At 44.0% G+C, this 12,500-nt stretch overlaps 1 protein-coding gene across 9 annotated transcripts in view; it reads right to left on the minus strand.

Annotated features, from left to right (window-relative positions):
* Window positions 1-12,500, minus strand: part of mef2d (myocyte enhancer factor 2d) — a 143,865-nt gene that overhangs the window by 72,561 nt on the left and 58,804 nt on the right. For all 9 annotated transcript variants that reach the window (XM_039804959.1, XM_039804962.1, XM_039804955.1 and 6 more), the window contains exon 3: window positions 5,907-6,110. In XM_039804959.1, coding sequence (XP_039660893.1) covers window positions 5,907-6,110 — 204 coding nt within the window. The remainder of the gene's footprint in view (window positions 1-5,906; window positions 6,111-12,500) is intronic.

The following is a 12,500-nucleotide window of genomic DNA, read 5'->3' on the forward strand; positions in this document are numbered from 1 at the left end:
GGCATAAAAAACGGGCCCCGGGGCTACAACTGCAGTATATATTATCACGCTGCAGCCTCTGGCCTGCTCTGTGTCGGGGCTGAGCTGCTTAGACCACAGAGAGGAACAGAGTTCCATCACTTCTCGTTAAAACGGCCCTTTCCTAATATTCTAATATAAACCAGTGCTTTGTGTGTGTGAATGAAGGCTGTAGTTTGCGATTCTGTTAACAGCAGATACAGTAATCTCAGCCGTAATGAGGTCCTGGCTCATTGCAAAGTACTACTCCCAAAGCAGGCACATTTTGGGAGGCAGGAACTAGGGCTGCACAATATATCGTTTTTTTATTTTATTTTTTCAACTGGTGCAATAAACACACCGTGAGAGACATATCGCGAAAGACACTCACACTTCATATTCAATTCAGAACTGAGTACACTTTAAAGGTGCTCTAAGCGATGTCACGCGTTTTTTTAGGCTACAACTTTTTTTGTCGCATACAACAAACATCTCCTCACTATCTGCTAGCTGCCTGTCCCCTGAACACACTAAAAAAAACCCCCCCCTCCCCCCACCCCCCCCCCCCCCCACACACAAAAAAAAAAAACCCCCCCCCACCACCCGCCCCCCCCCCACAAAAAAAAAAAAAAAAAAAAAAAAAAAAACTGCTAGCTGCCTGTCCCCTGAACACACTGTAAAAAACATCTCGTCACTATCTGCTAGCTGCCTGTCCCCTGAACACACTGTAAAAAACATCTCCTCACTATCTGCTAGCTGACTGTCCCCTGAACACACTGTAAAAAAACATCTCCACACTATCTGCTAGCTGTCTGTCCCCTGAACACACTGTAAAAAAACATCTCACTATCTGCTAGCTGTCTGTCCCCTGAACACACTGTAAAAAACCGCGGTCTCTGTAGACAGCCCAGGCTCCACAAACTGCAACAAAAACAAACTGCGCCAACCTGCACCACCAAACATAAACAGTGTTCCAGCCAATAACCGTCAAGAAGGGGAATAGTTCTGCTTGTTAAATTCCAATGTGAGCTGCAGCCAACATGGATTATGTCGGCAGGATCATTTAAAAGGCAACCGCAACTACATTTTTTGTACAACCCTATTTCTGATACCGTGGTGGCAGAAATTTTGCCATGGTGGGCCGCCACTACAAAATCAACACAGAGGAAACACTGAATATGGCATATTTCCCTCATATCGTGCAGCCCTACTCAGTAAAACAGGCATTTTTGGGACGCAGGAACTAAATTTGGACCCAGGTTCTGCTCGTAACAGTTTGTGGAGTTGTTTTGCTCCATAGGTCAAGATAAGGATGGTCATTTCTTTTAAAACCAACATTCCTTAAAAAGGTTCCTGAGAAAGTTGCAGTGGAAGAGGGCCGTCAGCTGGGTTTAAAACTCCTCCAGCGCACTAGCTAGCGATCGATTTAGATGTTTGGGAATGTAGTTGCAGACAACTTGGAACGGCGCGATGCCTTCGAGCAGCAAGATAGAGGTCGGAGGGGCTTCCCGGGGGTTTATGAGGTGAATCAAACAATCTTTGAAGCCGCTGGGCTTCTTCCAAGAATATATTTGATTTAAAAAAAATAAAAATAAAAAACAGCCTGAAAAAACAGTGGAAATACAACCAATCGTTAGGTGTCAAAGTTCCCCACTCCTTGGACACAGGTAGGTATCGCTTTGCTCATAATGTCTGAAATTGATATTTCTTTCTGTTGGAGTGTTCTTAATTGTTGAGGCAATCATGCAGGAGTTTAGGAGCAGCTGATAAAGGCAGTCCTGGGGATTCCCTCCCACTATAATCCTTATTTTTCCTCTGTTCTTATTTTAGATTGACACTATTACTTCATACAGTTTGACCCTGAGTGCAGACGTGGAAATAATCAGAATCAGAAATACTTTATTGATCCCTGAGGGGACATTGGTTATAATGAATTGGTTTATAATGGTTATTCCAAAATAATGTGGCCAATTTGACAACATCTCCCAATTAAAAGTCCCTGGTAATTCATAAACACATGGGATTCTTGTGACAAAAGCGATCCGGACTGGGTGACTCGGTCTTTTATTGGGAGATAAATCTGTTCCCAAGCCGACCATCTTCATCTTTATTGTTATTATCTGTATTCATATTTTTTCGTCTGTATTTATATTTTTCCATTCCGAGTACATACTTTTTCAATATTATTTATATTATGGTCACACTTCAATATCATTTATATTATGGGTAATTACTTTTGTTATGTTATTTAATTACATATTATTCAATCTAATTTCACGTCAATACTTTACAATTACATTACAATATTTTTTGCACTATGGCCACCTCACTTTACTTTAAAATACTTTTTTATATAATGCCACTTTACATTCATATTGAGTACTTTTTGCCTGTTTGTTTGTTTTTATTGTGGATAAACTGCTGCTGTAACAAATTTCTGCATTGTGGGATGAATAAAATATCTAATCTAATCTAATTTTGGAGACCTTTTGCTTTCCTTAGCTTTGCTGTGTGCATCTTTGTGGGAACGTGACTTCAACCTGAGCTTTTGGCGTGCCACTGAACATGTGGCGGCGAGGTGTGCTGTTGACAGAGTTTGTGGTTGACCGATCCTGAACTGCAACGCGTGTAAAAACGACGCGCGAAACTGATTCAAAGCCAAGCGAGGTCCCGCTTTAAGTCTCATACGAAGCCTAAGTGCTGTACTGCAGTGCACACGGCTCGCTGAGTCATACTTAACCATCTCGTGTTCAATTCGTGAGAGGGCCATTATGTATGAAAGGGTCAGCAAGGCATGTGAATGTGCTCCGTGTTCGGTCGATGAGCTCCAGCGAAGCTTTTTCCCACAGGGAAGAAAAGACGTTAGGAAAATGTACTCATATTACAAAAAAAAAAAAATAACATAAAAATGGACCTAAATGATTGCCCTCACACCTTCTTTCCTAAGCTCATCAATGACCTCTCTTCCACTCGATATGCAAAACCAACACACATTTTTCAGCCGCTCTAACAGGCTCTTCCTCTATCTGGTGGCCATTTTGTGCCATGGTGCTTTCCAATTGGTTCCAGGCGTCCTCCTTTGGCTTGTTGCTGCTGTTGTTGTTTGTGTTGTTGGAGAGGTTTCTGGGTAACTACAGGGCTGATGCCAGAGGGGTGAGGGAGAGGGGGAGAAGGGGGGAGGCCCAGCTGTCCCTACCTCTGCCCTCCCTGCGAGCTAGCAGGCAGAAAGCCAAAGTACAGCCATAGACAACACTGGACTCCCAACTGGACTGGACTGGACAGGACTGGAATAGACTGGACTGGACTGGTCTTTTGCATGTTCTCAATATTTTCCCCTTAAAGGAATAATTCAACATTATGGTAAATACAGTTACTGGCTTTTATTGCCAAAAGGCAAATGAGAAAAATCAACACCACTCTCATATCTATCTGTTAAACATGAAGCTACAGCCGGGCGTCAATGAGCTTAGCTTAGCATTAAGACTGGAAACAAGGTTAGGTTTGGGTTCAAATGTAGAGGGGCACGGGCACAAGGGGACCATAAGTGTGGAAAGCCACTTAAAAAAAAACATTTTAAAAGACCTGGTTCTGTTATTAGGGTTAGGGTTAGACTGGAAACAGGGGGAAACCGTTAGCCTAGCCACGCTCAAAGCTAACACAATTCCACTGTAGAATCGCAACTGGTCGTTTTACTTTGGTTTTTGTACAGATTAAAACAGAAACTGAGATGAAAAATGTTAATTAATGTGATTAAGAAGTGCTGGTAGGTGTTTTTTTTTTTTTACACCTTTGGCTGGCGGTTTCTACCATTTATGTTAAACTAAGCTAATCCACCCCTGGTTCTAGCTTTATATTTAAAGAGACAGACATGAGAGTGAAGACCAATTTATGGTCCTGCGTCAAATCTACGCCGTAGGTACGTCTAGATACGGACTCTAGGCAGACACCAGCGCACAAGTATAAACCTCAGGCCACTTACGTAGGCAACGGGGTAAGCTCTGCGAAGAGACCCCCCACCCCCACCCCGAAGAACCAGAAATCCCGCTCGACATTGATCTTCTTATCGAACTCTCGGCAAAAACGTAAATCAGCGTATTTCCAAAACTTTCAAATGTCAAATTATTCCTTTAAGTAGACTTTTTTGCAGCAGGAAACGCAACAATAGTGCACGTGGGGACATAAACTCCAGATCAGGACATGACCAGGCTTAAGGGCTTTTCACACGGGGAGCCACACTTGGCCTGCGTAGTCGCGGGGGTCTACTACGCTCCTCGTGTGAAGGGCAACGCTCCGCGATTAAACGACAGGTGATCAATTTGTGGTATCCGTGGGGATTGTATGCACTACTGTATCCCTGCCGTACAACTGAATGAGATCTGCTGGTATCATATATCCCTAATCACAGGCCGATATATAACAAATAGTGGCAGTACTAGTCTTTCCTAACCACGGACTGTTACTGTTGATAGCTACAGTCATAATTATGGACGTTACCCGATAAATCCAGTCTTTTGCAGGTGCTCTGACGAGCAGAAGCCCCGCAGTCTATGTTCTGATGTTTAGAAAACAGTTTCATATTTTAGTGAACTCACAAACAGCAGTCTCGAATTACGAGGCGCGACAGTCGCTCCCCGTATAAAGAGCCCTTTAGACTTCAGATCATCCTGGACCAAAGACGTGGGGGAAGCAGTTCATCGTCTGTTAAACAGCCTGGCCTTGATAGACTGGACTAGACTTCATTAAGTCTGAAAGAGTCTGGAGAGGACCAGATTAGATTAGTTTAGGTTAGAGCTTAATGATCCCACTGGGGGAAATAAACTCTTGTTCTGGAGTACTGGAGCGACGCACCGACAAAGACGAGTAACTCAGAAAAACTGATTTTCCACACTGTGAATTCAAAAATGTTTCGGGAGAGCAGCACGCTCACGAGTGACGTCAACAATTTTTTTTTAAATCAGACGTAAAAGGCTAAAACCCCTGCCGTGACATCACTGATTAGGAGCGGAACCTTTAGTGAAGCATTCTTGGAAGTTTGTGCAATAAAGTTTGTGACCCAAGACCACTTTAGCCTACAAGTTGATATACAGTCCCTCCAGAAAAACGCGATTATGCGATCGCATAATTCAATGCATAATCAGCCAAAGTCTGCATATTTATGCGGGGGCCGCATTTTTTTCCAAATATGCCGCACTTTCGCCGCATAAATAGCCGATTTCCGCGCAAAATATGCGGGGCTTGCACAATCTCATAATCCCCGCATTTTCGTTGCAAAAAAGTCCCATATATCTTAGCAGAAAATTGAAAAATGTTGCGTTTACTTCACACAAGAGCAGTAGTTTTCCCCTGTTGCCATGGGAACGTTATGAAGTGACGTAATTACGCGACGTGAACATCATCAAAAGCAGGGTGTTGGGGGAAATCACTTTTTTTTTTTCTCTTTTTCATTTTTGCAAGTTCTAGCAATTTCATCACATAAAATTGCATTAATATCATATAGCATATTCCATCGCATTTTTTAAGAAAACGTGCCGCATAATCAAGGATTTTTGCCTGCAACAATAACAAAAAAACTCCGCATTTTTCTGGAAGGACTGGATATTGTCCTTAAAGGGTAATTTCGGTATTTTTCAACCTGGACCCTATTTTCCCACGTGACTAATGTTAACAAAAATCTATGAAACTGGTCCAGTATTGAGCGAGAACGTGGTCAACGCAAACCGGGCTAGAATTTAACTACACAGGACGAATGCGCACCGCCAATTCCTGTCAGCTGACCATTGCTTCCATCATTAACAGGGAGTCAGGGAACTTCTTCATCATGATCGAATCAATGTCAGCGGGTTAGATTTAGGCAAGGATTTTCCCACCACAGCCCCCCCCCCCGCCCACCCTCCCACCCCACGCTTTACCTCGATGATGTCGGCGTTGGTTCGGCTCTCGTGCGGCTCGTTGTACTCAGTGTACTTGAGCAGGACCTTGTCCATGTCGGTGCTGGCGTACTGGAACAGCTTGTTGGAGTGGTTGAAGATGATGAGGGCGATCTCGCAGTCGCACAGGACGCTCAGCTCGTACGCCTTCTTCATCAGGCCGAACTTCCGCTTGGTGAACGTCACCTGGTGGGGGGGGAGAGGTGGAGAAGAAAAAGAAAGACATTTTGGCGTTGGTAAAAGGTTTCAGTTTTAAAATCAGTAACACATGATACAAGACGCTGCTAATAAATCCATATTTAAATTTATTTATATTTACATACCATTTACATTACCATATTTTCCAAAAACAAAAAACAAAAAGCTTTTACTTTCGAGTTCAGCAATGTTTCACAATACTGATACTCATTACAGGAATATTCTTTCAAAAATAAAAGGGAAACTAAGCTGGGGGACCAGAGGAATTCTTCTTTTAAGAAAAGAATGTCTTGAGGCCGCCCTGTTGTGCTAAATATTACATGATGTTGTCCCAGGGATGTCCCCTGGGACAACATCATGTAATATTACAAAGGACTGGAGCTATTCATTGGAAGAGCTTTTCATTTTCAGGGGCTCAAGAACTTGCAGGACTGCATGCGAGCGTTTAATGGAAAACGAAAATGAAATGAGATCCCTATCTACAAAAAGGTGCAGACTGACAACCATCTTTCTTTCCCTTCAAATGCAACTTAAGCCGGATTAGCTCAGTTCAAAATAAGCACTCACTTGAACCAGACATTAAGCCTTCTCACAAAACACCAACAAAGCAGCCAACGGTTTTTTTTTCTTCTGTTGCCTCCAAAAGTCTCTGTGACGGCTGCCTTTGACTACAGCTGCTCACACCCGACACGTGTTGTCAATGACGTATCTTTCCGCTGTTAGTGTCAGTTGACCACAATACCATAAAAAGTCACAATACATCCATAAAAATGTCATGATAAATAATAAAAACTTTGATTAAAAGCTCTTAAAATGCAGCCAGCCCAATCGGCTCCAAAACAGATGCTGACAGCAGGGCAATAAGCAGATATGTGCACATATGTGCAGACAGGCATACAGATGACAACCTTTACGTCTCACAGACCCTCGGAAAAGTAAAATCACTTAATAAGAGACTTCATATTTTTTTCCCCTTAAGATGCGCTAAAGCTGGTCACATTCGATTAGCATGAAATCATATCCCAGAGAACGGTCGACTCGGTACCCGTGCGTTATTAACCCCTAGGTTCATTTTGCGCCGGAATTGTCCTTTAACAGCATCGTCTTGCAGCTGGAAACAGAACGAGTTCTGGGTTAAAAACGTTCTACGAAAGATGAGCCATAGGTTTTACAAGAAAAGGTTGGATTTAAAGAAATAGTCGGACGTATTGGGGGACTCTCGTCTACTTTTCTTGCCCGAGAGATGGATGAGAAAATGGATACCACTCCCACGTCTGTCTGTTGAACATGAAGATGAAGATGAAGCCCCGGGCACAGGTAGCTTAGCTTAGCACAAAGGCTATCCTGGACCAGAGACCAATCATTTGAGTTGTTTGCATTTTGTAACACCCCAAATCACTGTTTTATAGTCGTGCGTTCATGCACGGCTATATTTATTTGGGAGGAAAAAAAGGGATTTATTGTATGAAAGTACTGTGTGCTTTAGGAAACAGACTTCTAGACAGAGTGTCTAAACATGCTCTCTTTCAAGTGCTCCGCTTGTATTTTGCACGCACACACACACACACACACACACACACACACACCTCCCGTCACACTCATTCGCCGCGTTGTTTTCACACTCTGTTGTGCTCTTTTCCATGCTCTCTTTCAACCTCACACACTCTCTTTTCCACACTCTCCTTCTGTCGCACATTTTTCTCTCTTTTTTTCCACACACACACACACACACACACACACACACACACACACACACACACACACACACACACACACACACACACACACACACACACACACACACACACACACACACACACACACACACACACACACACACACACACACACACACACACACACACACGGTTGTACGAGCCCCCTCGGTTGTGAACAAGCGGAACAGAACTGGGAGTGTTGTAGGAGCACAGGGACCCTTGTTGTCTCCCGGTTAGATTTAGGAGTGCCAACTGGTGTTTCCAATCCAGGGAGATTTGGCTTTGTTTGGATTAAAAAACACACAGGATTGCACAAACACAAACACACACACGGAGAGATCAAGATTAAGAAATGGAGAGGAGGAGGAGGAGGAGGATGGAGTTCCAGGTACCGATACAATATCTCGTGTTTGATACGGTTAGAAAATGCAAACAGAAAGTGTGTGCACAGATGGGATGGTGGAATTATCTGAAGGTTTCCATGCATGCTGCTCTCCAGGCCACGCCCACGAGCGACGTCAACACATTTTCCATCCGACGTAAAAGGCTACATCACCTGCCGTGACATCACTGATTGGGGGGCGGGACCTAATGGACCTTTTCCACAGCAGACATTTTGACTGGTCATAGTAGGAAAAGCCCAGCTGAAATTGATAACCTTAACGATGGCTCAATTCCATCAAGTGTCCCAGTAAGATATTTCAGTGAGTCAGCATGAACAATACCAGGACCTCTCCTAAGTGGAATGCAGCCATCAGTAATGGTTTAATACCAGGACCTCTCCTAAGTGGAATGCAGCCATCATTAATGGTTTAATACCAGGGCCTCTCCTAAGTGGAATGCAGCCATCAGTAATGGTTTAATACCAGGACCTCTCCTAAGTGGAATGCAGCCATCAGTAATGGTTTAATACCAGGACCTCTCCTAAGTGGAATGCAGCCATCATTAATGGTTTAATACCAGGGCCTCTCCTAAGTGGAATGCAGCCATCAGTAATGGTTTAATACCCAGGAGATCTCCTAAGTGGAATGCAGCCATCAGTAATGGTTTAATACCAGGACCTCTCCTAAGTGGAATGCAGCCATCATTAATGGTTTAATACCAGGACCTCTCCTAAGTGGAATGCAGCCATCAGTAATGGTTTAATACCAGGACCTCTCCTAAGTGGAATGCAGCCATCATTAATGGTTTAATACCAGGGCCTCTCCTAAGTGGAATGCAGCCATCAGTAATGGTTTAATACCAGGACCTCTCCTAAGTGGAATGCAGCCATCAGTAATGGTTTAATACCAGGACCTCTCCTAAGTGGAATGCAGCCATCAGTAATGGTTGTGAATACACCTCTGCTTTTCCTACTATGACATGTCAACATGTCTGCTGTGAAAAAGGGTCTATAGTGCAGCATTCTTGGAAGTCTCTGCACTGAAGTTTGTGACCCAAAACCACTTTAGCCTGCAAGTCGCCATTTTTCCTTAAAAGGTCCCATGGCATGAAAATTTCACTTTATGAGTTTTTTTTTAACATTAATATGAGTTCCCCTAGCCTGCCTATGGTCCCCCAGTGGCTAGAAATGGTGATAGGTGTAAACCGAGCCCTGGGTATCCTGCTCTGCCTTTGAGAAAATGAAAGCTCAGATGGACCAATCAGGAATCTTCTCCTTATGAGGTCATAAGGAGCAAGGTTACCTCCCCTTTCTCTGCTTTGCCCGCCCAGAGAATTAGAGAGAGACATCATGACTTTCAAACAAGCAAAGTGGCAGTTGGTCAAGGCCACACCCCCACCCTCCACCTTACCCCTCCCTCCTCCTCAATAACTACAGACACAAAAATGGCACATCCTAAGGAAAGCTCATTATGGGACTGGCTCTAGTGGCTGGAATTCTGCACCAAGGCTGAATTTCGGGAAAGAGACTTCAGATACAGTATTAGGGGACCACTAAGGTCTATATAAAAGAGACTTCAGATACAGTATTAGGGGACCACTAAGGTCTATATAAAAGAGACTTCAGATACAGTATTAGGGGACCACTAAGGCCTATATAAAAGAGACTTCAGATACAGTATTAGGGGACCACTAAGGTCTATATAAAAGAGACTTCAGATACAGTATTAGGGGACCACTAAGGTCTATATAAAAGAGACTTCAGATACAGTATTAGGGGACCACTAAGGTCTATATAAAAGAGACTTCAGATACAGTATTAGGGGACCACTAAGGTCTATATAAAAGAGACTTCAGATACAGTATTAGAGGACCACTAAGGTCTATATAAAAGAGACTTCAGATACAGTATTAGAGGACCACTAAGGTCTATATAAAAGAGACTTCAGATACAGTATTAGGGGACCACTAAGGTCTATATAAAAGAGACTTCAGATACAGTATTAGGGGACCACTAAGGTCTATATAAAAGAGACTTCAGATACAGTATTAGGGGACCACTAAGGTCTATATAAAAGAGCACCATGTCATGGGACCTTTAAAGGGAAAAGGAAAATAGGGTTTAGGTTGTAAAATACCAAAGTTACATTAATAAAAACTTCAGAACGTAAAAGTTACAGTTCAGAGGCCGATGGACACTGACATTCTTTAAGGTCTTTTCTATTCATGGTTTTTGTACTGTAATCCCGTTGGCAAAACAATGCATGTATGACCCACTGATAGTACCGTGATGAATGGCGTGCTTGTAATTGCTACTATGGTTTACAGGCACTGACACAGACTGGGTTTCTTCCTCGGCTCTGCCTGCAGCGCAGGTCTGAACTGAATGTAATTGAAATGAATTGAATAAGAAAAGAGAGAGAGAGAAAGGAAAGAGATAGAGGGGCGGAGATAAGATAGAGACATCGAGGATGAAAGCTAGCAAAGCAGCGATGGGAGACCTTCAATCTCTCCATCTTTCCGTCTCACAATCACTCCATCGCTCGCCTCCTTTTCACTTCTGCGTAGGACACGTTTAAGTCTCTCTCTCTCTCTCTCTCCTCTTACATTCTCGCCCTCGTTTTCTCTTCCTCTCTTCTCTCTCGGTCGCTTCTTTTTCCACATCCTCCCTCGCTCCCTGCTTCCCCCCCCCCCCTCCTTTTACGCTTGCTCACTCATTGCTTCCTGCTGCCACAAATCAAATTATATCGGGGTCGTATCCATGGGCAACCGACTCCCCTCCTGCCTCCCGTCCGCCCCCCATTTCCCACCTCATCACACACTGCTACCATCATCTTATCTCCCTCACCCTCCCCCGTCTTTATCTCTCTGCCTATCTACATATCTCCCGATCTCACACACACACACACACACACGCACACACGCACACAGAATGAGCAGATAAATCATGTGGCGATGTTGGAAAGGGAGGAAATTATGGCTGTGCAGGATGACGAGCGCGCTCGGCTGATGAAGAGACGAGCCCCTGTAAACAACATCACCACTGAGCTCCTAACATGGTCTATAGAAGGTTACCTGCCAGAGCTGAAAACACACAAACTAAACTAACTCCAAAACATCTCAATACAACCATGTTGTTGTTTTTTTTCCCCCTTTCTTTCCACTTCTTCTCTTATATTAGAGAAAGTGGGCAGCGGGGTGGCGACTTGGACTCTCAGTTTGGTTCCCCCCCCCCCCCGTTTGCCACAAAAGGAAAAACAAGCTGGAGGTTATCGGCATTAAGAAGAGAATTGCCAGGTAACCAATGGCAACTGAAGACTAAGACATCCTCAGTATGGGAGAAAGAAAGAAAGAAAAAAAGAAAGAAAGAGAACGAGAAAGAAAGAAAGGAAGAACGAATGAGAGAAAGGGGGCGAGTGGTTTCGTGTGCACGCGTGTGACTCTGTGTGTGTGTGTGTGTGTGAGTGACTGCGTTTATGTGTGTATGTGTGTGCGCGTGTGAGACTGTGTGTGTGTGTGTGTGTGTGTTGTGCGTGTGTGTATGTGTGTGTGTGACTGTGTGTGTGTGTGTGCATGCGTGACTGCGTTTGTGTGTGACTATGTGTGTGTGTGTGTGTGACTGTGACTGAGAGTGTGTGACTATGTGTGTCTGTGTGTGTGTGTGTCTGTGACTGTGTGTGTGAGAGTGTGTGACTATGTGTGTCTGTGTGTGTGTGTCTGTGAGTGTCTGTGTGTGTGTGTGTGTGTGTGTGTGTGTGTCTGTGACTGTGACTGTGTGTCTGTGACTGTGTGTGTGTGTGTGTGTGTGTGTGTGTGTGTGTGTGTGTGTGTGTTACTGTGTGTCTGTGACTGTGTGTGTGAGAGTGTGTGACTATGTGTGTCTGTGTGTGTGTGTCTGTGAGTGTCTGTGTGTGTGTGTGTGTGTCTGTGACTGTGTGTCTGTGACTGTGTGTGTGTGTGTGTGTGTGTGTGTGTGTGTGTGTGTGTGTGTGTGTGTGTGTGTGTGTGTGTGTGTGTGTGTGTGTGTGTGTGTCTTGGCGAGGTTGTGGTCGTGTGGCAGATGGATGAGGAAACCACCACTGACAACCGCAACCTCCTCTCGCTGTTTGGTGTAACTCAAGCCTCTCTTTTCATTCGCTGGCTTACAGCCTGGCTTACAGTCACTCAGGTCTGAGCCAGACAGAACGAGATACCCATCACTAAACGAAGGCATTAGTGTTGGTGAAAGATCATGGAATGAATGAAACTTGCTTTTCAACTTAAAAAAAAATGACTCCCTT

This window comes from Perca fluviatilis, chromosome 7 (assembly GCF_010015445.1).
Source record: "Perca fluviatilis chromosome 7, GENO_Pfluv_1.0, whole genome shotgun sequence".
NCBI lineage: Eukaryota > Metazoa > Chordata > Actinopteri > Perciformes > Percidae > Perca > Perca fluviatilis.